Source organism: Gallus gallus, chromosome 8 (genome assembly GCF_016699485.2).
Source record: "Gallus gallus isolate bGalGal1 chromosome 8, bGalGal1.mat.broiler.GRCg7b, whole genome shotgun sequence".
Taxonomy (NCBI): domain Eukaryota; kingdom Metazoa; phylum Chordata; class Aves; order Galliformes; family Phasianidae; genus Gallus; species Gallus gallus.
The window spans coordinates 13,782,134-13,807,074 of record NC_052539.1 but is presented as its reverse complement, the minus strand read 5'-3'; the positions used below and the strand labels follow the sequence as shown (position 1 = coordinate 13,807,074).

The 24,941-nt window shown below is 41.6% G+C and overlaps 2 protein-coding genes and 1 non-coding gene across 23 annotated transcripts in view; 2 read left to right on the top strand and 1 right to left on the bottom strand.

Moving 5' to 3' along the window:
- EVI5 (ecotropic viral integration site 5) overlaps positions 1–15,017 on the bottom strand; it is a 69,919-nt gene extending 54,902 nt beyond the window's left edge. For 10 of the 21 annotated variants that reach the window (XM_040705064.2, XM_040705058.2, XM_040705059.2 and 7 more), the window contains exons 1-4: positions 14,960–15,017; positions 7,106–7,335; positions 3,850–4,039; positions 674–898 (exon numbers count right to left, since the gene is read on the bottom strand). In XM_040705064.2, the coding sequence (XP_040560998.1) occupies positions 674–898; positions 3,850–4,039; positions 7,106–7,335; positions 14,960–15,010 (696 nt within the window). In that variant the 5' untranslated portion in view covers positions 15,011–15,017. Of the gene's footprint in view, positions 1–673; positions 899–3,849; positions 4,040–5,167; positions 5,268–7,105; positions 7,336–12,552; positions 13,908–14,184; positions 14,383–14,959 lie in introns of those variants that run through there. The other 11 variants (XM_040705060.2, XM_025152959.3, XM_046944761.1 and 8 more) reach the window with 4 other exon arrangements.
- Positions 15,018–16,016: 999 nt separating this feature from the next.
- RPL5 (ribosomal protein L5) lies at positions 16,017–24,082 on the top strand. Its single transcript, NM_204581.5, has 8 exons — positions 16,017–16,098; positions 16,950–17,019; positions 17,117–17,232; positions 18,632–18,766; positions 19,363–19,565; positions 20,559–20,736; positions 22,400–22,488; positions 23,101–24,082. The coding sequence occupies exons 1-8, from the start codon at positions 16,096–16,098 to the stop codon at positions 23,198–23,200; spliced, it is 894 nt and encodes a 297-aa protein (NP_989912.1). The 5' UTR covers positions 16,017–16,095; the 3' UTR covers positions 23,201–24,082.
- LOC112532944 lies at positions 20,270–20,365 on the top strand. The gene has a single exon (XR_003076581.2). It is a non-coding gene; the product is annotated as a small nucleolar RNA SNORD21 (small nucleolar RNA).
- Positions 24,083–24,941: the final 859 nt, after the last annotated feature.

Genomic DNA, 24,941 nt, shown 5'->3' with positions numbered 1-24,941 from the left:
GCATTTGCCAGGTCTTAAAAGGTTTCCATACCAAATGCACAGGATTACTACATCTGTAGATGATTTGATAAAAGTCTCTTTCAGAACAATTAGGAGCTGTAGTTTTATTTACAAGTGGTTTCCATGCATATTTTAGAATTGAAAGTTACTACATTTAGAAAAGTGCTGACTTTTCTGTTGAAACTGCATGACAGATAAATTTAAGCTCTAGTAGAACGGAGGCAATATAGTGACATTTTATGGCAGTCTCATTTTGTGCTTGGGCATAGCAACTGCACATTAGCTTGTACCTACCATTTTCTTCTACCACACACAGGCTCACCAGCACTTGAAAACGGAATGCTCATTTTGAATCACTACGTTCTCATCTGTCAGTATTGTTTATTTCATGGCACACTTTTCTCCATTATGCTATCAGCAGTTACTGTATAAAATTGCTTTAATGCAAGTTCAGTAAGCAAATGTTTTAAATCTCTTATAAAATGATATTAAATAGAAATACAATATTTGAAAGCCACCTTGAAACTGGAATGCAATTTGGAAAGTAGAGCAAGTTTAAAAAAACAGAACACGTGAAACTGATGCAACACATTCACAATGTAAATTATTTTCTAAACCTTTGTGCTTGCTTACTCTCATTAATGTGTTTTCAAGAACAGAAATGCTGACTTACCTTCATTACATTGAATAAAACCTCCTGCCCAAGGCTGTCTTTCTCTTTAAAGAAATCATGTTCAGGATATGTTCTAGCAATGTCCCTTCTTATTAGTTTCTCACAAGGAGATGTCATTTTCAAAAGCTCTGAATACTGATCCTTTATTGGCATGCTTTGAGCACTACACAGAAGCTGCCAAACAATTGCTCTGAAATGATGAGGTATCCCTTTTCGAACGAGCTCCTAAAGCACAAAGAAGGATACAAAATCATTAGTATTTCCTGAAAATAATACATCATGTCACAAACCAGTTATGAAGTTCATAAGGTGTAAGGCTCAATTGCAGCCTGATAGATAAGTGACAGGTAATAAAAATTAATGCTTTTTAATTAGCTAATTTAGACAAGTAGGTTTTTTAAGTAAATAACCATAAAAGAAGCTGAATATTAAAAAAACATTTTCAATAAGAACTCCTCTGGGCCAAAGAATAATAGCTATTTTTAATATTTCCACAAAACAATGCCGAAGAAAGTACTCAATTATATTTCTAGCTTTTAAGATATAAGAAATTACTGCTTGAGAATAATTTCCAAGACAAGTAAATGGCAAAAAAAAACCTGAAACTAAATGGAGCACCAACAAACCAGAAAAAAGCACACAAGATTTCTATCAGAAGTCATTTGACACACACTTCACAAGAATGTCTAACTTCTCATTTGTGCCACTATTTCAAAGTTTTATTTTGTTTTAAGGAAGTATTTAAATGTGATTTCTGACACTAGATCAAGAATGCATTGTTTCCATCAACTGAGCTTGCTTCATTTACCTGAAATTCCCTGGAGAAAAAAAAATAAAAATCAGCTGGTTATTATACAACTCAAACCTTCTCAGATAAATAGATTCAAGAAATCACATTCCAAGTACAGTACTTGTCTTTTCAGAAAGGACAAGTAGAAAGCAGCCTTGTTGCTTAATCTGAAAAACTGAGGGAAACTACGAGTCAAAGTTAATAGGTTTAGTAGTACTTTCTGCAACTAAGATCAGTTACTACAAGATTGCTTCTTCAAGACAAAAGTGTTCCTTTGTCAGTGGCAGGTTTTGTTTTTTGGTTTTTTTTTTGTCTATGGTCACTTTTTTTTTAAGCCTTATGAACTATTATCAAATACTGCTTCCTGCAGGTCAGTTTATTTTGTTTTGCTGGTATTTATTCTGAGGTCAGAAATATCTTCTATTCTACTCCTACTTGTCCAAGTATTTACCCTACTACTCCAATTATTAAGATATCACTGTAGCATCAACTAATCTTTTGAACTTGGCAACTTCCACAGACACTCTTGCTTCAAATTATTTGTTAAGCCTGAATTCTGCTGCAGGAGTTTCGCAGCACTACCTGCAGCTTTTCAATATCCTAAAGATCACCACCTTTTTCCAGAACCCTCCTAGTAATGTCACCGCAACTATTTGTTCAGATACAACTGTGACATTGAATTACTTCCTAAAAGATGTCTAGCTCCAAACCAACAAGCCTAAAACAGCTTTCCACATTTATGTCTAGCTATTATGTCAACAGTGCACTACTAGATTGCAGTTCAGGCATCTAAAGCCTCAAAAAGTCTAAAAGCATAAAGAAATCATTAGTTAGTAGTTTCTTGCATTAAGTTATCATGCATCTGCTTGACTAAAATAAGGTTAATTCCACCAACACTCTTAGAGGAACAGCAAGAAAACACACCTAATTATCACTAAAATTGTATTACTTTACACAGTACTGGGCACACAGAAAAGTATGACCTGCATCATCTTTCAGTATCTCTTCAGAAACAGGAAGAGTTCCAGAGACGATCGAGGTACATGGATGGATCACATCACATATGAGAAAAGGATATACACCCATGACTAATGCTTCAAAAACTTGCCAAGTATCTAGTAACTTAAGACTAGCTTTCATAATCAATATGAAATGAAATTCAGGCTACTAAAATCATACCAACTGATACAACCAAGAACAAAGTATGGATGTTACAGGACTCCAAAGTTTAGCTTGATTTTTGACAAACAAGCAAAAAAGCACACACCTGAGAATTATTTCACCAATGAAAAAAACTCACTAGAAGTATTTACTGAAAGTCAGTTAAGTATATTTACTCTCTGAACAATTCTTGACCAGCAGGACACTTTATTTACAAAGCCCACAGGCCAGCAGTTCAGAAACTGAATTCTATCCTATCTGATCTAGTTATTACCAATCTGCTTCTCCTTGCCAGGTTCACGGGTCTTCTTTTTACAGCTTTTTGGGAACACCTTTCCAGAAACTGTTTTCCCTACGCAAGCAAAGAGCCTTGAATTCATTTTCATCCCTTGTTTCCACTCTCAGGTCATGTTCTCTCCACAACTGCTTCACATAAAAGACACTTTGCTTTAGCCCATTGTTCTGCTTTCCCACAACCTATTTACACACATGAACTTCAAACTATTCAAAAGACCTTGAAATTTGTATTCCGCACATACAACTACAGACTAAAGCCAATAAAGAACCAAAACAGAATAGACAGCCCACGAATAAAAATCCCACACTTCCTGTACTTTCTACCTCAGAAACATGAATGTTAAATGCCCTAAATGCTTTTTAATTTAAATAAAAATTATTGTTGAATTCTGTTTCTGCACATGCCTGCAACTGACTCAGGCTGGACACATACTGCCCAAAATTTCTCTAATCCATTCAGTTTAGAAAATGTTTTCTTCCACTTAAGGTTATCCCTGGGGTCACCAAACTTGGCCCGAACAACTGAACTAAATTTCTATCAGATCCTATCATACAATAGAATGATCCGCTCCTCTAATAAGAATGCTTTTAAACAGACAGCTGTTCAGTGGGAGGAAAAATATCACAGCATCCAGCTACAATATGATCTTAAGCAGGTTTTCAGTAACTCCATTTTGAAAACATCAAGTATGCAATTAAAGGGAATCTCTCATAATTAGACAGAAAGCTTTGATATTCACAATATGCATCTGGTTTTCAACGAGACATTTGCTAGGCAAAATTGAAGTATAACAACAGTTACATAAGAAACACTAGCGCATCAAAATTGAAAGAGATTCAGTTAGAAGCTTCTCTTACTTGCTTATCTTAAAATATGAGCCAAAAAGCTATCACATTACAAATCTATCCTACAAATGTGTCCAACTACCTTAACTTGCTTTTCTTTCTTTTTCCGTACATCTTCCCATTCATTCACAATTCTCCCCCACAGGATCCACGAGTCTTCTTCAAGATGGCTGAGATTGCTAGAAGCTGATGAACTAGATACAAGAGAAGATCCACTATTTCTTCTTGACCCATTTACTGATCGTAAGGATTTGCTATCTGTTTCTAGGAGCCTGCAAAGAAACCACATACAGACACAGAAAAAAACAACAAGAAACTACATGTTCTTATCACACTCTTGCCCCACTGTTGTTGGAAGCACAAATGTGTAAAAACAAAAACATCATTGCAAAGAACAAACAGAGTTCCATTGGTACAGTTTTTCTACATCCATCTGTAATGAATTTAAATAGAACTGTTCGATGTTACTATTTATAATCACTCAAGTATTCCTGCAGCCAAAATAGCAGATTACATTGCAGCCTTCTAAGGAAGGGACAGAAGTGTCTGTTATTATTTATGCATAATGTGAATTGAGATTTTAATCTGTGTCTTACAATCTCCTGAACTAGATCTTCATGAAGTCAAAAGATCAAGTTGGACAAAGTACAGAAGCACCACAAATTTAACTTCTTCCACACATTTACCAACTGCAGATTAAAAGCTGAACATGGAAAATCAGCACGTTTCCAGGTGTAATACCAGCAAGAGGATTTGACCCTATTAGCAACACACCAAAATAAAAAAAAAGCAGTTTTGTCAGCATAATTCAGGCATTATAACTGTTAAATCAACATGGTGTTTTTTTAAGTGGATGAGAAAAAAAGCCTCAAACCTAACAAATGGGAATTAGCCAACAAAAGCTAATGGATGGATAAAGCCCAGTGCTTGGGTGTGAGAATTGGGATTATCAGGTAGTGAGACATATAGAAACACTCCACAAAGGAGAGAAATCTGGCTCAATAATTTTTCATGCACTTGCACAAAATCTAAAAGCCTGGCAGCATTTTAGCAAGGTCATAATAAGTTTTGAGTACTTAGTAGATCGTAACCCTTTTACACAAGTCTCAGACTACCTGCAGTTTAAGCTCCCAGCTAAGAGATACTTAAATTAGCTTTCCCAGTGCCCAGCTTTCACCTCGTCTTTTAATGTTTAGAAACCTAATACCAAAGCATAATGAAAACTTAGTTCAAAATTCCTTCTGTGTGAGTCAGTGTCAAAAGAGCAAAGTAATCACTGATTAAAAACGAGCACAGAAAAAAAATATCACAATTATAAAAACATTATAAGAAAAGCTCGACTGGTTAATTACCACAGCTTTCTGTAAAAGTTTTGCTAGATTTCAGTAGGTTGACCTTACCTGGATAAATTCATTGTCCTTGGATTTGAAAATGAGATGTTCTTTACAAAGTAGGTAGTACATAAGTTCCGTGTTGTTGAACAACTGATTTCCTTCACCTAAAACTTTATAAATGATTTACTAACGCCAAACAGCTACAACAGGACTCTGGACTGAGCTACCTCACTATTCTGAGGTCCAGTGGAACTGGATTATAGAATGCTTAATACATTCATAGCCTGATACAGTTTGAGTTCTTTCAGTTCCTAGCCTGTTCAAATAATTCACATTGTTCTTGTTCATATTAAAGTCAAGAACGTAAATGAAACCTTTACAAATATCCAGCACCAGCTCTTGTTCCCTGTGTTTAGTGTACAGTTTCTTCTCACTGTGTTTGCATATTCAAACTTCCAAAACTACAGTGCACCCTCCACAATAAGAGCACCACATTTTAATTTACTTCAAGTATTGTATCTCACAAGGAAAGTACATTTGGTGTGAGATGTCTGATAGGACAGCCTCTAATTACAATTCATACACAAAACAAACTAAAGGCAGGATTGAACAATAAATCTGTCTTAAAAGATTAATCAAATGAAAACAGATAAGTTAACCTAAATTGTACTAAATCAACAATGCAAACCTAAAGAATAAAAGCTAGGAAGCCCAAGCTCACAAGCTTTGAAAATGCAAACTAACTTAACTGCAGGGCTTAATATAACTAATCTGTATGTAGAAATCTTACGCCCTAACATAGATAAGCAGTCCAAAGAACAGATATTACAGTTCTCCAAATATAAACGAGACCCTTGGTCATAAACAGAACTGAAAGCCTCAGATTTAAGGAAGCAAATTAGTTTTCTTAAAAGCACTCCATTTACATCCTTTTTTCTTCTTTTGATAAATTTTAAATGGTTCCTAGAATAGCAAAAAAATCATAGAACATCTTCAAATGAAAGATAATCCCATAAACCATAAGGAAAGAAAGACCACATGTTTTAAAAGCTGACTTCCATTCTCAGTCACGAACTAGACAGCTATAATTTCCTTGTAAGTTACTTTACTATCAGGCTGCAGAATCAGAACATTAAGAGAAGACATGCCAGGAGACAGTTGGCATTACCTTCTCTTCTCAGTTACAGCAGCCTATAAAAAAATTCAGGACAAACAGGAATGACTGATTAGAGATTCATCTTTCATGAAATTAAGTCATTACGTACCTGTCACTATTAGCATAACAGCAGCATGCACCTATTATTCCTTGGATATAAAACATGCTTGAACACTGCTCTATCTCTAAGAATAGGCCTCCAGCCATAACACAGAAGAAACTGCAAAGCCTCCCTTATTAGCTGTACCTGTACAAAATAACCAGAGCTGCACTCTACGTTACAGGAAACAAACTGAAGAACTCTGCTCAAACCCCCAAACTAAATAGCAGCACTAAATAGCAGCTTCCACCTTTCTAGTATTTCCAACAGAAAATCCTGCTCCACATACATAATCATAGGTAAACAGATACCATGCTAAAAGGCTACATGTGAGGAGGTTGTATAGTGGAAATTAAGAAGGAAAACAAGGAAATTCTGAGGTACTTCACATTTCAAAAAGCCTATAAAAAACACCGTTTTTATCTAAGAATGTGAGGAACTTATACAGAAGTCTCACTCCTATATTCCATTTCAGTTGGGATACTAAAGATCATGTGACTCCAACATAAATTTCTAGAATAAGCAGCAGTTGTAAGCACTTCTTTAAAGCCAGAGAGCTAACACTTTTGAACATTCTACAAAGACAGACCTTCAAGAATATACATCTCTAGAACATTAATTCTTAACCTTGAAATTAAGGTGTTGTGCCATGAACAGCAACCTCCTTTAACAGTCTCAATGTTGAAGCCACAATAAACCAATTCAGTCTTATTTCTATAGTCTGTAGATCATCAAGTTTTGCATTTACCTGTTCTGCTCCTCAAGTTTAGCCAGTAATTCTAGGTCGTCTGGACTCAGCTGCGCTGGTGAGGATGGTGATAACGCAGGTGTAGACAGAGTGGTAGAGGAGGATGTAGTGTGTAAGGAGGCAGATGGACTTGCCACCTGACTGGCCATCTGACTGACGGTGTGCGATACAGTGTTCTTCACCCATGAGAGAGTAGAGCTCAGCTTTCCTGCAACCTTGTCTGTCGCCACCTGTGATGACAAAAAGAAGAGGCTACCACAGTTGGGGTTTTTTATCTTTTCAGTCAACCTGTTTTCACTAAACAGGGAAAAGATACAATATGCATAAACTGATATCGGGATTGTTTATTTCTCCAGAAGACCCAAAGCTGTCAGACGCAATACAAGAAGAAACGACAGCAACACAGTATTACAGAAGAAATACCATGCAAGTATATTGCTAATACACAGGAAAGAAAGCTCTTCAACAGAGCTGGTTTCTGCAGTACAGAGATACCACAGGTCAGTTCACACTTTCCACTACAGAAAAAAAGCTTACTTTTTAAAGCATACTGAGAAGATAATAATGGCACAGGACATGTAGAAAGATAGATAAAGAAGCAATCAACTACTCCATAACTGACCGAGAAGCAGCAGGAATGTATCAGTGTAAATACCCTAAGCTCACCTGACTTCTGTTTGCATATAACAGAAATCCTCTACAGCGTGGGGCAGAGGAACAGGTGCACCACATTTCTGATTTATACCAAATTAAAGGATTCTTTACCATGTGCCAGCATGTACAAAATAGTTAAATTCTGTATGCTTAATACTCTGAAAACTGTAATGGGTTTTGCTGGAAATACTCAGATACAGGGTTACAAACCACAAGTGTGAACAGTAAGGCCCTGTTAATGCCGTGCAATGGAAAGCACATCAATAATACTGGGGTGGCAAAGTCCTAGGCTACAGCAAATGAGGGCAAGCCCAAATGCAGCAGCCACAGATGCAGAAGCAAAGGAATAAAAACTGCTCACCTTTGGAAGGCCTCCAATAGACAGGGGCCTCCAGCAAGGTACCCTCACCTCCACTGCCAACCCTTAAATAAGATCTGGGAAGGGATGGATCCTGGCTCCACCCCTTCCAGTCACTCAGGTGCACTGCATACACCTGAGCTCCTCTGGGTTGGCCCTGCCTTACACCAGGCGCTCAATCACTACTGTTTCAAGCTGTGCCTTAGCATTTCTGCTACAGGCCCCCAAAATAAGCATCTGAAATGTTCCAGCTGGTTCCTGCACTACTTAGGCTTTCCTATGTAACTTCTTCTGTTCTTTCCAGTATTACAATACTAAAAAAAAAAAAATCCATAAATTTTTAAAGCTCACCTTGGAGATGCACTTTCAAAACTAGTGTTTCAACACTACTTTTTATAACAAAAAAAGGAAAGAAAATATGGTAGAGATTTCAGAGTCTCAAGTTTAATATATTCATTAATATTTTAGTCTATTGCTATTGAAGCACAAATTATTCATGTTTCATTTTAAGTAACAGATATATAGCATATCATTTGGTAAGAGGACTGAGTATTTTCTCAAAGGTTTTTAACTGCTTCAAACATGACAAGTAACGCAATTACTCCAAAAATAAACATTGGCAGAAACAGGAACAATCTTAAGACAGCAAACAACTGCCAGAAGTCACACTTCTGTTTTGAGCAGATATCCACACGTTAATATTAGAAAAGCATTGATTTAGAGTTACACACCGTGACACAAGCAGGGAGAAGTAGTATATAATCCACTTTTATCTCCTTACAAAGCAAAGTAATTAAGAAGACTTAAGGTGAGAAAGTAAATCCAGGCTGAGCACGGCTTACACAAGACTCACACTCCAAGTTCAGAGATCTGAAGGGGATGAGGAGGTAGGAAAAAAACACCCAGAATTTACTTAACAGCAGATCACTCGGCATTAAAAAGTTGTGTAAAACTTTGTAGGAACAGATTAGGTGAAGAATACTAAGAGAAGGTACGGTCAAGAAAACTATACAAGACAGCAGTTAGATCTGCATTTTTCAGATGCTGAATTTCAAATTAAATTTGAAAAGTAGAAAAGATAAGCCACAACACTGGGATGCACACCAAATCTAGAGACCTGTTCGGATGACCAAACCATTACTGATCATCATTATTCTGCATGAGCAAAACCACAGTCAGTTAACTCCAAGAACACGTTTGCTTCCCCAAAGAGGTCTCCCTTAAGAGCCCGCCAATTAATTGCACATCAAACACAAACTCAGCTCTCACCCCACACCCAGGAACCCCACTATACCACTCGGCTGGTACAGATTTTGGAGCACAGCATACAGGCTCTTGTTCATTGCTGGCTGAAACGCATAGCTAATGGTGGCAACTGCGTTGAAAAATAATGTTACTGTGCTCTTCCTATCTGTTGTAGTTTCCATGGAAACAAACAGGAGGCATTACTTTCAGAGCAACCCACATACACGTATATCTGTAGACACAGAGTTTGACCACAACTCTGCATTTCCCTGAAAGGAACATGTATTAAAGCTAGGGGTGTCTCAATTATCAGAAATACTGTTTCAACTACTCTTGTAACAGTAAAAATAACTGCAAGCCTTAACAAATACTAACATTTTAATGTATACTACATATATGTCGTGTGCTCTCTACCCTTTCTTCTCTTCCTAAGAAAACAGAAGTAGTTCTCATACTACTCTGCATATAAAGAGAAAGTCTAACACAATTATGGTTGAAGTTATATACAGTTTTCAAGCAAGCTGTATAGCATTCCACAAACCCAGATCCCTGCTTGCTTCAAAAAGTTACTAACATTCTAATACCTGGATAGCAAATTGAACCGACTGACTCAGTGAAGGACATACAGAAGAAGCAGCTGGTGAGTCAGCCTGTTTTCATGCCCCTTGACAAGCTAAAATCCTACTTTAGGACTCAAACATGGTTCCACTACAGGATCCATCTGCATCTTCTACACTCCCAGTTCATTTCACTCAATGCAGATCAAGACTGAGTGATGGTTTGCTCACATATTCTTGATTTTTCTCACATTATCACCTACCAATAGTCAAAAATATCACTGCTAGAGCTTACCAGCTTTTACCTCAATCACCAACTTCAAGTCTTTTTAGTAGGACAAGTCCACTAGTAAGTGGAAAAAAATGCAAGAAAGGTCAACAAAGCAAAGATCATCCTTACTGCCAGTGTGAGACAAAAAAGTTATGTAAAACTCCCAAGTCTATATGATGATTGGTATATACTTGATTACAGAATTTTAACTTGCACCCATCATATTGTCTTTAAAAGTATCTAACCATTCTTTGTCCAAAAGTCTAGGAAATACCTTGCTAAAGCTGCAGCCAAACCCTGGAAGTTCCACCACTAATGTGTTCCAAGGCAAAATAAAAACTAAAATAACACCAAGAAATACATCTGTTTTCCTTAATGAATTTTAGCTCTGCTGTTCCAGGGAACAATTAAGTTGGAAATTCTTTTACTATGTCTGAAAGTAGTCTGTCATTCAAACTATGTCTAAGTCAAGCAGCTTAGAGATGTAAAGCCAAGTTCTTATACGCATCACTTCACACAGTGATGTGGAAAAAAACACTTTCAAAACATTTGATTTTGACTAGCTACTAGTTTTTGACGCCCATTTTAAATGGCATTCAATAGTTTTTCCTCTTATAAAGGTAACAATAAGCTCTTCCCATAACATCGTGCTAGTTACAAGTGCACTGCCAAATTCTGGCAGCAGCAACCCACTAGTAAAAGACAAGCTCCATCTGACAGTCTGAAGAAACCATATTTAAAAAAACAAAAACAACGCACAGAATTAATACAGCATATGATACTGGTGAATCAGAGACACGTGTCATCACAATATTAATATTTTCTAAAATAAAAAAAACAAGAACATTTTATGATGTCATCAAGCAGGCATTTAATACTATACTACAGAGACAGACAAAATTTGTTCAGACAAAAAAAATAACACTTGATAGCATCTTCTGGCTGTTTCCTAAGTTAGGAACAAATACAAACAGATTAAGTGTCCACAGTCGCTCTCTATGCCAATCATTTTAGTCCAAATGCCCAACCACAGTACTGCACTTTAACCCCAAATACACAGTAACTGCCTCAACCCAACCTGGACGGGTTAGTTTTACAGAAAATTAGTAAGCAAAGTTGACAGTTAATACACCCTGTAGTAACAGCCACAGTAGTGCCTCTCTCAACATGACCAAAAGGAATTAATGTTCTTCACTGCTCAAATCCCAGAGCAGAACAGATATTTCCTAGGCTCTCCCTGAAACACTCCTTCACAGCTAACTCAATAGTTTCCAGAGTTCTCAGGCAGTTAAACAAGTTAACAGTAATCAAGGGTAAGCCAGACTTCACTAAATCACTTCTGCCTCTACCTTGTGGGCATGCAGCTTTTGCTAAGTGTACACACAAACAACAGGAATACCTCACTGATGAACACGAGCTGAACAAAGTAAGCTAAGTCCTCCTCCATTATGACTAAGCCACCCTCCCAGTTGCCAACCCCCAGTTATTCCAACTGCCACTTGTTGCAGAAGGAAAAGACACTCTTTAACCAAAGACATTTAAGCAGATGACTATAATGAAGACAGTACTCCCCATTTAAATTAGCCAAAAATTTACTAACAGATGACGTTGGTTTTCATAAGGTAAATAAGACACAGGGCTTTAATTCAGCATGCCAATCTAAAAACACCACCACATAGTTAAAACTGCAGAGGATTTCTCTAACAGATCAAAATTATAAACTTATGTATGGACTGTTTGCTTTTATATTTAAGTACATATTTTTATTAGAAAAAAATATTGGAAAAAAATACTGAATTCAGAGAATGAAATGAAGGTAAGGAAAAAAAGTTGTTTGAGCAAACAACCACCAAGAATTTTTTTCTTTCAGACTGTTACATGAGAACACTGAATTACCAAGATAAACAACCCTGTTTTTCAAAATCCACTGAGAAGGGACTTCACTTCCCCTTTTTTTTCCATTTTCCAAATACTTCTCCCCTCAGCCTTATCCAAAGAAGCTGACACTAACTACTTAAGTACTTCACTTTCCCCCCACCCCTTCTTCTGTCAATTTTGAAAAGCTTCTCCTACCTCCTCCTCTTCATGAACTCAATTTCACCTATTCCCTTCACCAGCTATCTCCTGCTTACTTGCCCAAAACCCATCAGACAAACCTACAGAAGAAAAACCATACAGAAGGCAATGAAAAGAGACACGCAAAGAATCCAAGCCACTGACCTCTAGCTCAGGAAGTGCTGAGCCACAGCCCGCTCGGAGGAGATCCGAGGAGGAAAAGGATTCTTGTTTTTAATTGTTCTTCTCCAAACATCTGCTAATCTCAGAGGCACCATTGGGCTGGCTGGACCTCAGGGATACTCACCACAGCTGTTCTCATCCCAGCTTAATCAAATTCAGGCAATGCTGATTCATAACAGCTAGTGTTTTCCTCCTGAACGCGTCCCTCTTTCATCGTCCTCTATTTCCTCTCCTAACCCTTACTTGAAATTGCACTTACACCTAGCCATCTCAAAGTACTCTTAAATACTGACATCTGTATGCAAATACAGAGCTGTATAACCACGACCAAAGCAGAAACTGGAGGCTAGAAGGGAAGATTAATAGATGCATTTAAGCAAAATATCTACCAGAAAAACAAGCAGAATCCAATTACTTTATCTTTTAGCCACCAAGCGAATAGAAAAAAAGTGTTGGGGAAAAAAACTTGAGTTTTCTGCCAAACACTTTTACAGATAAGTAAGACATGCTAAATGCTGCCAGATCTCCTCTGTACAGATGTGACTCCTTCCTACACCTCCTGTAGGCCACCTGTTAGAAAAAAACAACCCAGGACAATATGAGAATGTTTTAAAATTTTCTAACTGTTATGTTGGCTCAGACTGACAGTTCCAAACAGCTTGCCAACCTCACGCAAATAGCTCTCTGATCAGCAACACAGGAAACAAGCAGGAATTCCGTGTGACTGCAGAACACCTCTGGATACCAAAGTTGAAATGAACCCTAAGTAGCCACAACACGAACATCGACTTCTCGCCCTTATTACACAACTAAGCCAGTGCAGATGCAGCACAAGGTGTCACTGAGACAACAGACCTGTGAGGTACCCTTTGAAAACTCAACAACCACACACCCAAACGCTCCTGCTTTAACAATGCCTCCATGAAAACGTGACAGAAAAATCTCCCTTTACAGATAAACCCCTTTGAGCGCACCGCAGACCAAAGGCGAGCGCTCCTCCCTATCGCCACCCTGGGCTGCCGGCCCCGCGAAGTCACGCTCTCCCCACTCCACCACAGCGACCACCTTTCCACCTGGCCTGGCCTGGCCGGGCCGAGGTCCACGGACCCCCACAGACCCCACGGCCCCGGCAAGGCAACGCGCCGCAGCGCGCACCCCGCGGCGAGGAGAGCCTGGCGCCGAGCGACTCGGTCCGCCGAGGACCGGGAGTGGCGCCGCCCGACCCGAATCTCCGGGATGGACGTCGCGGCCGGGCCGCCGCACCCCGCCTAGGCCCCGCCGCGCCCCGCCCCCGGCCCCTCAGCGGCGGGGGCGCCCCGCCCGCGCCTCACCTTGGAAGCGTCGCCCGCGACGGAGAGGTGCGAGCATCGGCGTCCCCTGTAGCCCGCCGCCGACCTCCGCCGAGCAGCCTCCCGCCCCGCTCCGGCCCGCCTCCCCGCTGTCCCCGCCGGCCCCGGCAGCCGGGCCACGTCCCTGCCCAGCGCCGCGCAGGCGCACTCCGCGCGCAGCCGCCGCGAGGGTCAGCCCCGCGCCCCCGCAGCGCCGGGCCCGGCCCGCCGGGGCCTCTTTCTCGCGTCGCCGCGGGCGCGGGCGTGACCGCCGACAACGGGCCGCGCTACTGTCGGCAGCCGAGAGCCGGGCCCGACGGCCGCAGTTCGTTCGGAGCGAAGCCGGGTGGCGGCCGGGTCTGCCGAGCCCTCCCCGCAGCTCCGCGCCGCCCCGTCACCGCGGCAGAGAAACGCGACTCGGCCCTCACCTCGCCCCGGCTCTTCTCGCCGCTGGCTTCCACGTGTCGCCCACCGCACGACGCGCCGCCTCGCACCGCGGCGCTGGAGCCCAAAGCTGCCGCCCGTCCCTCGCGCGAGGCGGTGACACCCGGCGTCCGCTCCCTCTCAGTACCTTCTGGTGCCGATGTAGCGCCCGCCCGGCAGCCGCCACGGTGCTGCCCGCGCGCGGGGTGCCCACGGTAACGTTCCCGGCAACGCCGTGCAGCCGCGGCCTGAGCCCGACCCCAGCGGCGCTGCCGGGCCGGGTACCGCTGGGGGCCCGGGGCAGCTCTGGCGCGAGCCCGCCTGCCGCCGTGCTCCTGCAAAGAGGAGCGAGCAGCTTCGGGCAGAAGCCTGCCGGGGTTCTCGTTTGTTAGAACTCTCCTAAAAGCTTAAATCACAGAATTGAAGAGCGCTATTAGGAGACACGCGTACTACCCTAGGGAACGCAAATATCAGGGACGTAGTCTGAGGAGAAGCAGCAGCGCCCGGAGCAGCTTCCCACCGGCCTCCTGCCTGGCAGGTCACCTCAGCGAGGCCGCCGAAGCGGGTCCCGGCACGGAGCGGCCCCACGCGGGCAGCGGACGTCGGAGGACACAGCCGCAGGGGCTCCGCGCCCCGAGCTCACCGGGGCTGAGCACCACAAACACAGCACGAACTGAGAAACTACACTAAGAAAACATACCTGTACGCTTCTCCTTCTACTATTAAAAGTTACCGGTAAAAAAAGTATTTCATCACAACGTCAAAAATCGGAGCTTTTACCTCAGCGAGTTCAGAGCCCTTCTGAACCGCGGCCACAGTCCCAGCGAGCATCGCTGCCACAGGTGGGGGCGCGAGGCCTCGAATTTGTGAGGGCGGGGCGGGGCCGCCTGTCCGCAGCTGGGGGCGCGGTGACGGCCGCAGCGCTGCCGTGCGGGTCCCGTGTGGTGCGGTGCCTTCCGCGGCACGGCCCCGCAGGTGATCAGCGGGCGCCGCTGTGCGAGCGCTGGGAAGCAGGGAGAGCGCCGAGCTTCCAGAGCTGGGAGTGAGGTTTCTGAAGCTGGCAGTAGAGGATCGCACCGGCTTTTGTCTGACCAAGGGGAGGTTTATTCTTCCTTTGGTTCTCTTGAGGCTGTTTGTAGCAAATGAACGACTTTTTAAAATAACGTTTAATATTCAAAAATGTTTTCGTCCATTTATTTTTTAAGCGAGGCCAACCGGAGAAACGTGTCAGACGGAAGGCACAGACAGCTCCGTGCTCCTCTGGCAGCTCCAGGCCTCGCCTGTCCCGCGCACACAGCGGCGGCAGCGCGCTCTTGGTGTCTCCCACCAAACACCCGTTTCTCAAAGCAGCTCTGTTTCAGCAATAGCATTTCGTTGGGTTTTGGTCGGCTTTACGTTTTAGTTATTCACTGTTCGGTCAACCACGACAACGTTCCCTTGGAAAAGAAGTGAATAAAGTCCTTAATATTTCTATGACAAATATTTTTAATACCAAAACCATTGTTTTTTACCCTGTGGTAAGAACCCCGTTGCTGCCAAGCGCCCCGTGCCGGCACCTGCTGAGGAAGCCGGTAGGGAACCGCGGGGCGGCGCTCCGCTGCGCACAGCGGAGAGGCGGCAGGCGGCGGTTCTTCCCGCGCACGTCACATCACTGGCGCTCCGAGGAGCGCTCCCGCCCTCAGGCCCCGCAACGGCCGGACCCCGTCCCAGGCGGCGGCGCGGTGGGAGCGGTCCTCCAGGCCGGCAGGGGGCGCGCGCCGGGTTCAGGGGAAGGCCGTGCGGCGGCGCCCCGCCTCGCCGGGCAGGCTAGGACCTGCGGCTGCGCAGTGGGAGCGGCCTTTTCCCCCCTGCAGTCGTTGCAGTCGTTGTGCGGAGCGGGCCCCGGCCTAGGCCTAGACCGGACAGTACCTGGCACGATGGTCAGTACCGGCCCGTACGGGACCCCCGCGCCATAGGAGAGCTCTGCCCTCCGTTCCGCGCCCGCCGCGCGCTTCTGCTCGCCCGGATGGAGCCCGATTAACCTGGGCTCGCCGTCGGCCGCTGCGGCTCCAGCGTGGCAATGGCTGCCTGCAGCACCGGGTTTGCGCCGCGGGGCGGATCGGGGCGGCTCCGGCGGAGCCCTGCGGGTCCGGCACGGTCCGGCACGTCCCTGCCGCCCCATCCCCGCAGTCCCCTCGCCGCTTCCCCCTGGGCCGCGGCCGGCGCGGTGCTGGGGCGAGCCCGGGCCTCAGGCGCGTGGCGGCGAGAGGGAGTGGGAGCCGCGGGCGGACGGGCGGCAGCTGGGGCCGGGCCCGCTGTGACACGGGCCGCGCAGGCGGCACCTGGCTGGGGAGCCGGCGGCTGACAGGCCGCCCTTGTCCTGCCGCGGGGTGCTGCTCTGAGACCTGCAGGCGTGGGGGGCGTCTGACTCGGGGCGGTGCTAGGACGGCTCCTCGTGTTTTTGGTGGGGGAGTTAGGGTGAAATGGCCGAGGAACTAGCTCTGCGGGAGTGACTGGCAGGGAGTTGTGGCAGTCTGTGCAGACAAACGTTTCATTAATACATACGATTTCTCTTTCTCTCTTGAAAACATGAAGTCATGGGCAGGAAAGTTCGCGTGAAAGATAAAAATTCTGCTTTCTCTTCCTTAAGATGGTTTTAATCTCATCGTGTAAGAAAAGCTGTCATTTTATGACTGATTCACCACAGTTTTATCAGTAACGATTCATTTAGTTTGGATGGCTTTGGCTTATGTGGTGCCATGTTAGTAACATCTGACTTTCCTTATTCAAGGGGTTTGTGAAAGTTGTCAAGAATAAGGCCTACTTCAAGAGATACCAAGTAAAATTCAGGAGAAGGAGAGGTATGGCTCAATTCCCTGTCTTGCTGAATTATGTTATATTGACAAATATTGTTACTTTTTTTAACACGTTTTCCACACTGTAACTGTTGTTTTTCAGAGGGAAAAACGGATTACTATGCTCGTAAGCGTTTGGTAATTCAGGATAAAAACAAGTACAACACCCCAAAGTATAGGATGATTGTGCGTGTTACTAACAGAGACATCATTTGCCAGGTAAGGTCTGTGGTGTTTGCCACTTATTTGTCAGCCTCCCGGAAACAAACAGAAAAGGGGGATTGATGAGGCACTTGTTGGTTGTTTTGATGCCTAAGCAGATTTAATATTGCTTTTTGGCTTCTTGGAGAACAATCTTTAAGGTTGACACAACATCAGTAATAAACCATAGTCACAATACAGAATAATTTTACTAATGTCAACATTCTAAAACAAGGTTGTGGTATGAGATTGTACTCTTCTAATGATGCTGAAATATGTTGAGGGTTTTAGGGAAAAACTTTATCTTTTCTGCTGTCTTTGAAGTGCTTTGAAAAGAGAGATCTTTTTTGTTTGCTTGAAAACTGCCGTGTGACCTGTCAGCTCCCTTATGTGATATCTAAAGGTGCCCTCGCTTTCCGGCCTTTTTACTGTGATATTATGTGGATCGTGTGAAGCAGATAGGCCTTAAGATCATTTCACTGAGATTAAAAGAGAGTGATAAATAAGAATAGTAGGCACCTTTTTGTGGTACGCGGTTGTATGTTGCATCACGTAATGCAGTTTCTCACTGTGGTTCATTTTCCTGGTTCATTTCCAGAACGTTCTATCATAATGCATTTTGTAAAGCTTAAAGATAGAAAGTTTTCTTGTTGTTTCTTTCTTCGTTAAATAGTTTTATCTGTGGAGAATAGTAAAGAGTGCTGTTTTTAATCAGCTCAGACTAAACTATATGACCTTGATGAATTTACTTTATCTCTGAAATTCAAAACACAAATCAGTGTGGCAGGTACTGCCTGACCAGCTGTGCCTTTCCAGAGGTGGGAACTCTGGAGAGGGGGGAGTAACTTTCAGAGGCAGAGGAGGTGTGGAAGTCAAAGGGAGATGGTTCTGATGTTATTGCTGTCTCACAGGAGACCCCCGAGATTACAAGGGTCTTTTATCTTAATACAGTCACTCTGTAATAACCAGTGTCCTCACAAACACTCGCATATCTTTACATTTTCAGAGGTGAGTTGTGTTCTGTGTTATTTGAGAACTACATGCAGAAAGGAGGACAGAATCTATCTACATATGTAAAAATTCCTTGAAGCGTTGCTTTTGTTGGCAGTTTCCTGGTCTCTTGTTTTATATGAAGAAGTAAATAAAAGTGGTTGCCATCATTTACTTTCTCAAAGCCAAACATGGATCTGAAAGCTTACCTTCACTACTTAAGGATTTAATTACGCCATAAGAAATTTTGAAAAGCAAAATGAAACAGACTGCAGACAACACACTGCTCTCAAGAAAAGCAATTTGCTGGACATTTCTATACAGAATTCCTGTTGGCTTAAGTAGATGTCAAAGAAGTGGTAACCTGAGCCCACAATTACAGTGAGAAAACTAATGGTTGTTTTGTGGTTTTTTTTACTGTTGTCAGATTGCCTATGCCAGGATTGAAGGCGACATGATTGTCTGTGCTGCTTATGCCCATGAGCTGCCAAAATATGGTGTGAAGGTTGGCCTGACCAATTACGCAGCAGCGTACTGTACAGGTCTGCTGTTGGCACGCAGGGTAGGTATCTGTCAAATTGTCTGGAAGTAGTTGCTCTATTTTTCGTAAAAAAAGGGAAAGCTAGCTCACTGTCTTAAGTGGTATTGGTAGTATAGATAGCAGATTCTGTGGGCTTGTGTAAATGCTAACCTGTACTCTTTACCGTATAGATTTGATGGCCTCTTGGGACTGTCAAATCACAAAGAGAAGTATGACAACATGCAGTTTCAACTCCGGCAGCCCACTTTTAAGTCTCTGCACTTAAGTTTGGTGGAGGGAGGGAGTCAGGACAAAAATGTAAGAAATGTACCTTCAATAAGAATTTAAATACGTGAGCTGAATTTGTCCATTTTCCTATGAGCTTGTGGATAGGTCTGAAGTTTACTAGTGTACCTGATGGAACAAGAGATTGAAATGTAACAGGCATGTTTATTGCAGTAGTTATTATAAGTGTTAATACTAGTATGGAATGTGTAATTTTTGTAAAGAAATTGTTTTGAAAGTATGAAGATTCTGTTGCAATTTTGTGTTCTAATTTGGTGATTCTTCATTTTGGCTTTAAAGGGGCAGAATTTCAGAAGTGATGCTTTTGTTTTTGCTTTTATTTTTCCCCACAGCTTCTGAATAAATTTGGTCTTGATAAGATCTATGAAGGCCAAGTTGAAGTGACTGGAGATGAATACAATGTGGAAAGTGTGGATGGAAAGCCTGGTGCTTTCACATGTTACCTTGATGCAGGTCTTGCCAGAACTACTACTGGAAACAAAGTTTTTGGTGCTCTGAAGGGTGCAGTGGACGGTGGTCTGTCCATCCCTCACAGGTAGTCATCTCTCCAGAAAAACTCCTTGAATTACCTGAGATAATTCTGTGTGTGACAGTCTACTTATAGTGCCATTTTTATGCTGAAATTGCTATTTTTATAACCTGGTAATGGTTAATTTAGTGCAGGTTCTGGGATATGTTTTAGTTTAGTTGGGCTTCTTTTACTCAAAGTTGCAATTCTAATAGCACTGCAGAGAATCTTGTGACTAGTAAGAGATGCTGTTAAATTTTTAGAAACTAAAGAACCACTTCACTGCTTTCACTGAAAACCATCCGGTGATGGTTTATTTACCAGCACTGAGGTAAATATTCGTTAGTTTTCACATTGTTTCAAGACTTCAGCAAATTGTGTGTACGTGTTAATTTTGCTGTGTGTATATATGAGATCCAAAATCAAGCACTGGTGTTTCCCACATTTGTCGAGACAGTAACAGGTCTGAGCAGTCCTCCTGCACTTAAAAATTTCCATGTAGAGGTTTTGGTCATTCTCGTCAGAGGAAACCTGTGACCAAATCAGGATTTTGGCACTAACACTACGTTTGTCTGCTTCTTTCAGACAGCAAAGTAGGGAAGAAACATTCGATTTCCGTAGTGGATTTTTGTATTCTCTCTTGCTGTCCTGGAGTTGTGTTTTCTTGTTTGTGTTTTTGTTTAATCTTTCTGTATGTCTTTACTAATTCTTCATTTGTTTCTAACCTGGCTGCTATGTGATGATACCCCAATGTCTGACCACTCTGTAGTAGGTCCATGGTGTGTAAATGATGGACTGCGTAGTTTCAAGACGGGACTGATGGCAGCTGAAATGAGCTTTAAAACTTGTTTCTTCTTTTTCTTTATATTCATTTTCTTTACACTTCCATTTTTAATTAGTGTCCTATTTCTCAGTTATCTATAGCAGAATATGATCTTAGTCATTTCTTGGTGGAACCTGCTTTTCAATCAGAGTGTTTGGGGAATATGTGTTACTCAGAATTTAACTGCTCTTTCACAGTACCAAGCGTTTCCCTGGTTATGACTCAGAAAGCAAAGAATTCAATGCAGAGGTTCACCGCAAGCATATTATGGGCCAAAACGTGGCAGATTACATGCGTTACCTGATGGAGGAGGATGAAGATGCTTACAAAAAACAGTTCTCCCAGTACATAAAGAACAATATAACGCCTGATGGGGTAAGATTTATGTCTGCCTCTTGTCCGTTAGTAGCGACACAGATCTTGTATAGGGTTTTCTCTAGTAATGCAATTAAGCTCAATATGTAAAATAGTAATGTGATTATTTTGTATTTTCTCCATCCAGATAAAAATGTTTTTTCCCTTATTGAGGGTTCTATAGCATATAGTAGGTTTTTTGAACATGAGGGCATCTTTCCTGCTTTGAAGTTTAACATCCTGCTTATTTAGGACTGCATCCTAAAACAGCCTACGTAGTTTTTCTGATACAGAAATTAACACTTAAGTTTCTGTGCTTGGCTACCCACTCGTTCCTAATCCTGCACTGCAGCTGTGGTTTCTGAGGATCTGCCTTCTGTCAAATTTGTTTTACAATATGTGACCTTATCGATAGCTGTAGGTTCCAGGCAAATACAGAAAATCCCAACCTAGTTCTGTTGCAGAACTCACCATCTTCTGAAATACATCTGGTGTTATGCGTCTTATGTCAGTATGACATGGAAATTTTGAGTATATCACAGAAAACACTAAAAGATTGGTATAATTACCATGGTGCTTTTTTAACTTCAGATAACTTGTCTGCTGTTTAGTTTCTATTATTAGTGGCTCTGAAATTTGCAACATTTGTATGTTCATTTTTTGAGTTGTAAAGAAACAAGTAACATTTTACTGTAAATGCCAACTTTGTACATATTACTAAACAAGCTGTTCATTCAGAGAAGATTTTCCTATTAAGTGTCTAATTGTCTTAATTAGTCACCAGCAAAAATACTGAAACTGGGGAGAAAGGAGGAGGCAGAATAGGGTCCTCTGGTGGCTTCTGCTGTTGATCTGTGTAACTGGACAGATCACCACAGTTTTCCCGTTCACATCTTAAAGAATTATTATTTCTGCATACTGACCTGCTACCCAAAGGTCTGTATGTTATAGTACGGTATTAGCTGTCAGAAATGACTGCTTTGGTGTAACGTCTGCTACTGTATTTCTGTTGTTGCTAGCAGACTGTTGCTACTGGGGATGATGCAGGATCTTGTGTGATTGGTTAATTTGTAGCTGCTTTCATATAGCTTTTCTTACTAAGCAGCTTTGTAATGTATACTGGGGTAGGGTCTGACAAGTAGTAAGATTCCATCTGATGAAAGGGTTCATGTAAAATAATTCTCGTTTAATTTAAGAACTAAGTTTTCAGAGCACTAAGCTAGATAAGGGAAGTAAATGATTTTTTTACTGAAGGCAGAAGCAGAACAAGATTCTGTATTGCCTTTCAATTTAAGTGTAGGGAAACCAGACCATAGGAAGCAAGCTTCAGAGGAAAGAGCACTTCCACTGCAAGGTGCTAGCCTGTACTTACAAGACCTTTAAGTAGTCTGTAGTTAAGCCTCTTAGTCCACCAGCTGTAAAATAAGGATGAAAATAATTCCTTAGTTTTGTATCCAAGTTGCTATTTTTGATATTTAAAGACTTGGATATTTCTAGTGATGGCCAGGAATTCTTGTCGGTTTTAACAGTGATTCGCATGAAGGAAACCTCTTAAAGGAAATCATTGTAAGCTGTATTGTGATGATAACTGGCTCTAGTGCCCTCTTTGCTAGGGATATCTTAGTATTTGATACAATCTTACAATGCACCACTGGAGAACTGTAACAACTTTTGCTTTTTCAAGATGGAAGAAATGTATAAAAAAGCCCATGCTGCTATACGGGATAATCCAGTCCATGAAAAGAAACCCAAGAGAGAAGTCAAGAAAAAGAGGTAAACATGAACGTGTCTTCAACAGAGAAGTTATTTCAATTAATGATGGCACCAAGTAGACTGATTCCTATGGCACTTGTGTCAAAACTCGTTTTTAGATCAGGTTAAGATACAATGATTTATATGTAACTTTGTCAGGAAAGAATTTGAATGTGAAGAATTTACAATTTAAAGGCTTTTAACCGTGCAAAAAAACAAAAACAAAACCTCAAACAGTAAAGCATGTCTTTGGCCTGAATAGCTGGAATTCTTTAAGTGTGTATTTTAACACTTGGATATCTCAGGGGCAAAGCTACTTCCCTTCAGGAGAGGGCAGGCTGACTCGTGTCAGTACTAAACTATTTCATGTTTTTCAGAAGAGAAACTTAGGCACAGACGTTGGAATGGACATGATAGTGCCTAGTCACTTAAGAGCTTACCTCTTGAGAAACTATTTTTTTTGTGGTGCCCTAACTAAAGAACTTGAGAAATAGAGTAGGATACAGAAGTGGTACTATGTTCTAGCATAGAATTCTTAGTCACAGTTCTGATGTACATCAGCTTCATTCATCACCACTTCTGCCTCTTTCTGCTTTGGTTAATAATAGATTATACCATTTGTTTACGTTGCAGAGTGAACAGTACCAAGATGTCCCTCGCCCAGAAGAAAGACCGTGTTGCTCAGAAGAAGGCTAGCTTCCTCAGGGCCCAGGAGCGTGCAGCTGACAGTTAAGACAACTTCCACAATTTTCTATGAAGCTTTGGAAAAAGTGGCAATAAATTTATTGACTAAGCAACTGTGTAAGACTGGCTTATTAATACAACTTAAAGATAGGAATATTTTTTTATAATCCAGATACTCTGGAGCCTTAGTCTTTTTTTTTTATATGAACTCATTCACTGAAGATAAGTGGTAAAGACAAAGCTACCACACTACAATTTTTCCCCTAACAAGGGGAAATAATTTTGATGAACTTATAGTGTGATTAGGTAGAATTTGTTCCTTTTAACTAGAGGAAAACTTCAATTAAAAATAAATAACCTTTACAGGCGCTTGAAAGTTTTTCTTTCAGTGTACATAATGCTATGAGATGTGTATGTACCTTAAGGAAAACAAACCTCCACTGTAGGTAGCCTTAAGCTTTTAGGAACATGAATAGCAGTGTTTTTCAGACTGTGAATGAGTATAGCTGACAGTAATACATGTTGAAATATTGAAGATTCCTCCACAAAGTGAAGTAAGTACTTACAGGTTCTGGCTGCTACTGAATCAGGTACTATCTTAAAATGAAGTATTTTTTATTATTTAGGGATTAGACAAGAGAACTTACTCTGAAGTTGAGTATATTTGTTTAATTATAGAGGTTGTAACTTGCCTTATTCTACAGCTGCCTGTGAAACTGAGATGCTGAAATTGAAGGCTTTCACCAAGTAGAATACACTGATGAATTCTTTGTTTTAAGATACTGATAGGTGGGAAGTATAGCTATTGGGAGGGGGGGGAAAGGAAGCCTGTTAGTAATTGTAAGCAAAAGTATATATGTATATATATTTTTTTCAGTGACAGCTCAAGCTTGGCACAACAGCAATAAAAATTAAGGTTCTGTATAGTAAACTGCACTATTAAATGTTTTCCAGTTTTTCAAAGAAGCTGTTCAAAATGCCCACCAGTACTTTGGGTTCAGTAATATTTTTTGCCCCAAACCTTGTAGCAATTAGTCATGTTTCCACCAAGAATATCCTGCTTTAGATTTCAGTGCATTGCTAGTTATAAATACTAAATTAGACAATAGTTAACAGTAAGTAATTTTTCAACTAAAAAGCCAATTACAAACAGCACCCACTTAACCCAAGCCACGCGTTATTACGTATGGTGTGGATAATCAATTCCCTGATGTAAGTCAAGGAATGCATTCAGTATAAAACCTTTAAACAATTAAACCAGTTTTAAAATAATGAAAGCAAGCTAATTTTTACTATGCTGTAACTGAATTAAGGGGCCAGCTATCTCAAGGGATAAGGACAATGCCGTTAAAATCACTAAGGCTTTAACTGCTTCATACCTAAAACATGTATAAATTAAACAGATTTGCAGTGAGCGTAGCACTGAGGTGTTTTATGCACATCTCATTCTCTCTACAAGATGAAAATCTGAAGAACAGCAGGGTTGGTGATTGAAGGTGGTACAGTGGTCACACCCTGTACAGTGTGTTTAAGACTTGAGTGTTTAAGACTTGAGAGTTACAATTCAGATATTACAGGAAAAGAAAAACAAAAACAGAACACTAACATACTACAATGTACTGTTATTCCACCTTGTACCTAGCTGTTCCTAGCCACAGGTTTCCCATTTCAGCAATATTCTGTGGTCCTGATCAATCCACCTTCTGTCTGGCAGTTATGGTATAGCTCTGGCTTGCATAATTTCTGCAGTAATTCAGGAGGATTTAAGTACAAATGTATAGCTCTACTTC

What these genes read in the sequence shown, in the direction of transcription:
- RPL5 (NM_204581.5), top strand. An exon ending in ACAATATAACGCCTGATGGG is followed by an intron (nt 20,737 to 22,399) that starts GTAAGATTTATG and finishes TGCTTTTTCAAG; the next exon opens with ATGGAAGAAATGTATAAAAA. An exon ending in AGAGAAGTCAAGAAAAAGAG is followed by an intron (nt 22,489 to 23,100) that starts GTAAACATGAAC and finishes TTTACGTTGCAG; the next exon opens with AGTGAACAGTACCAAGATGT.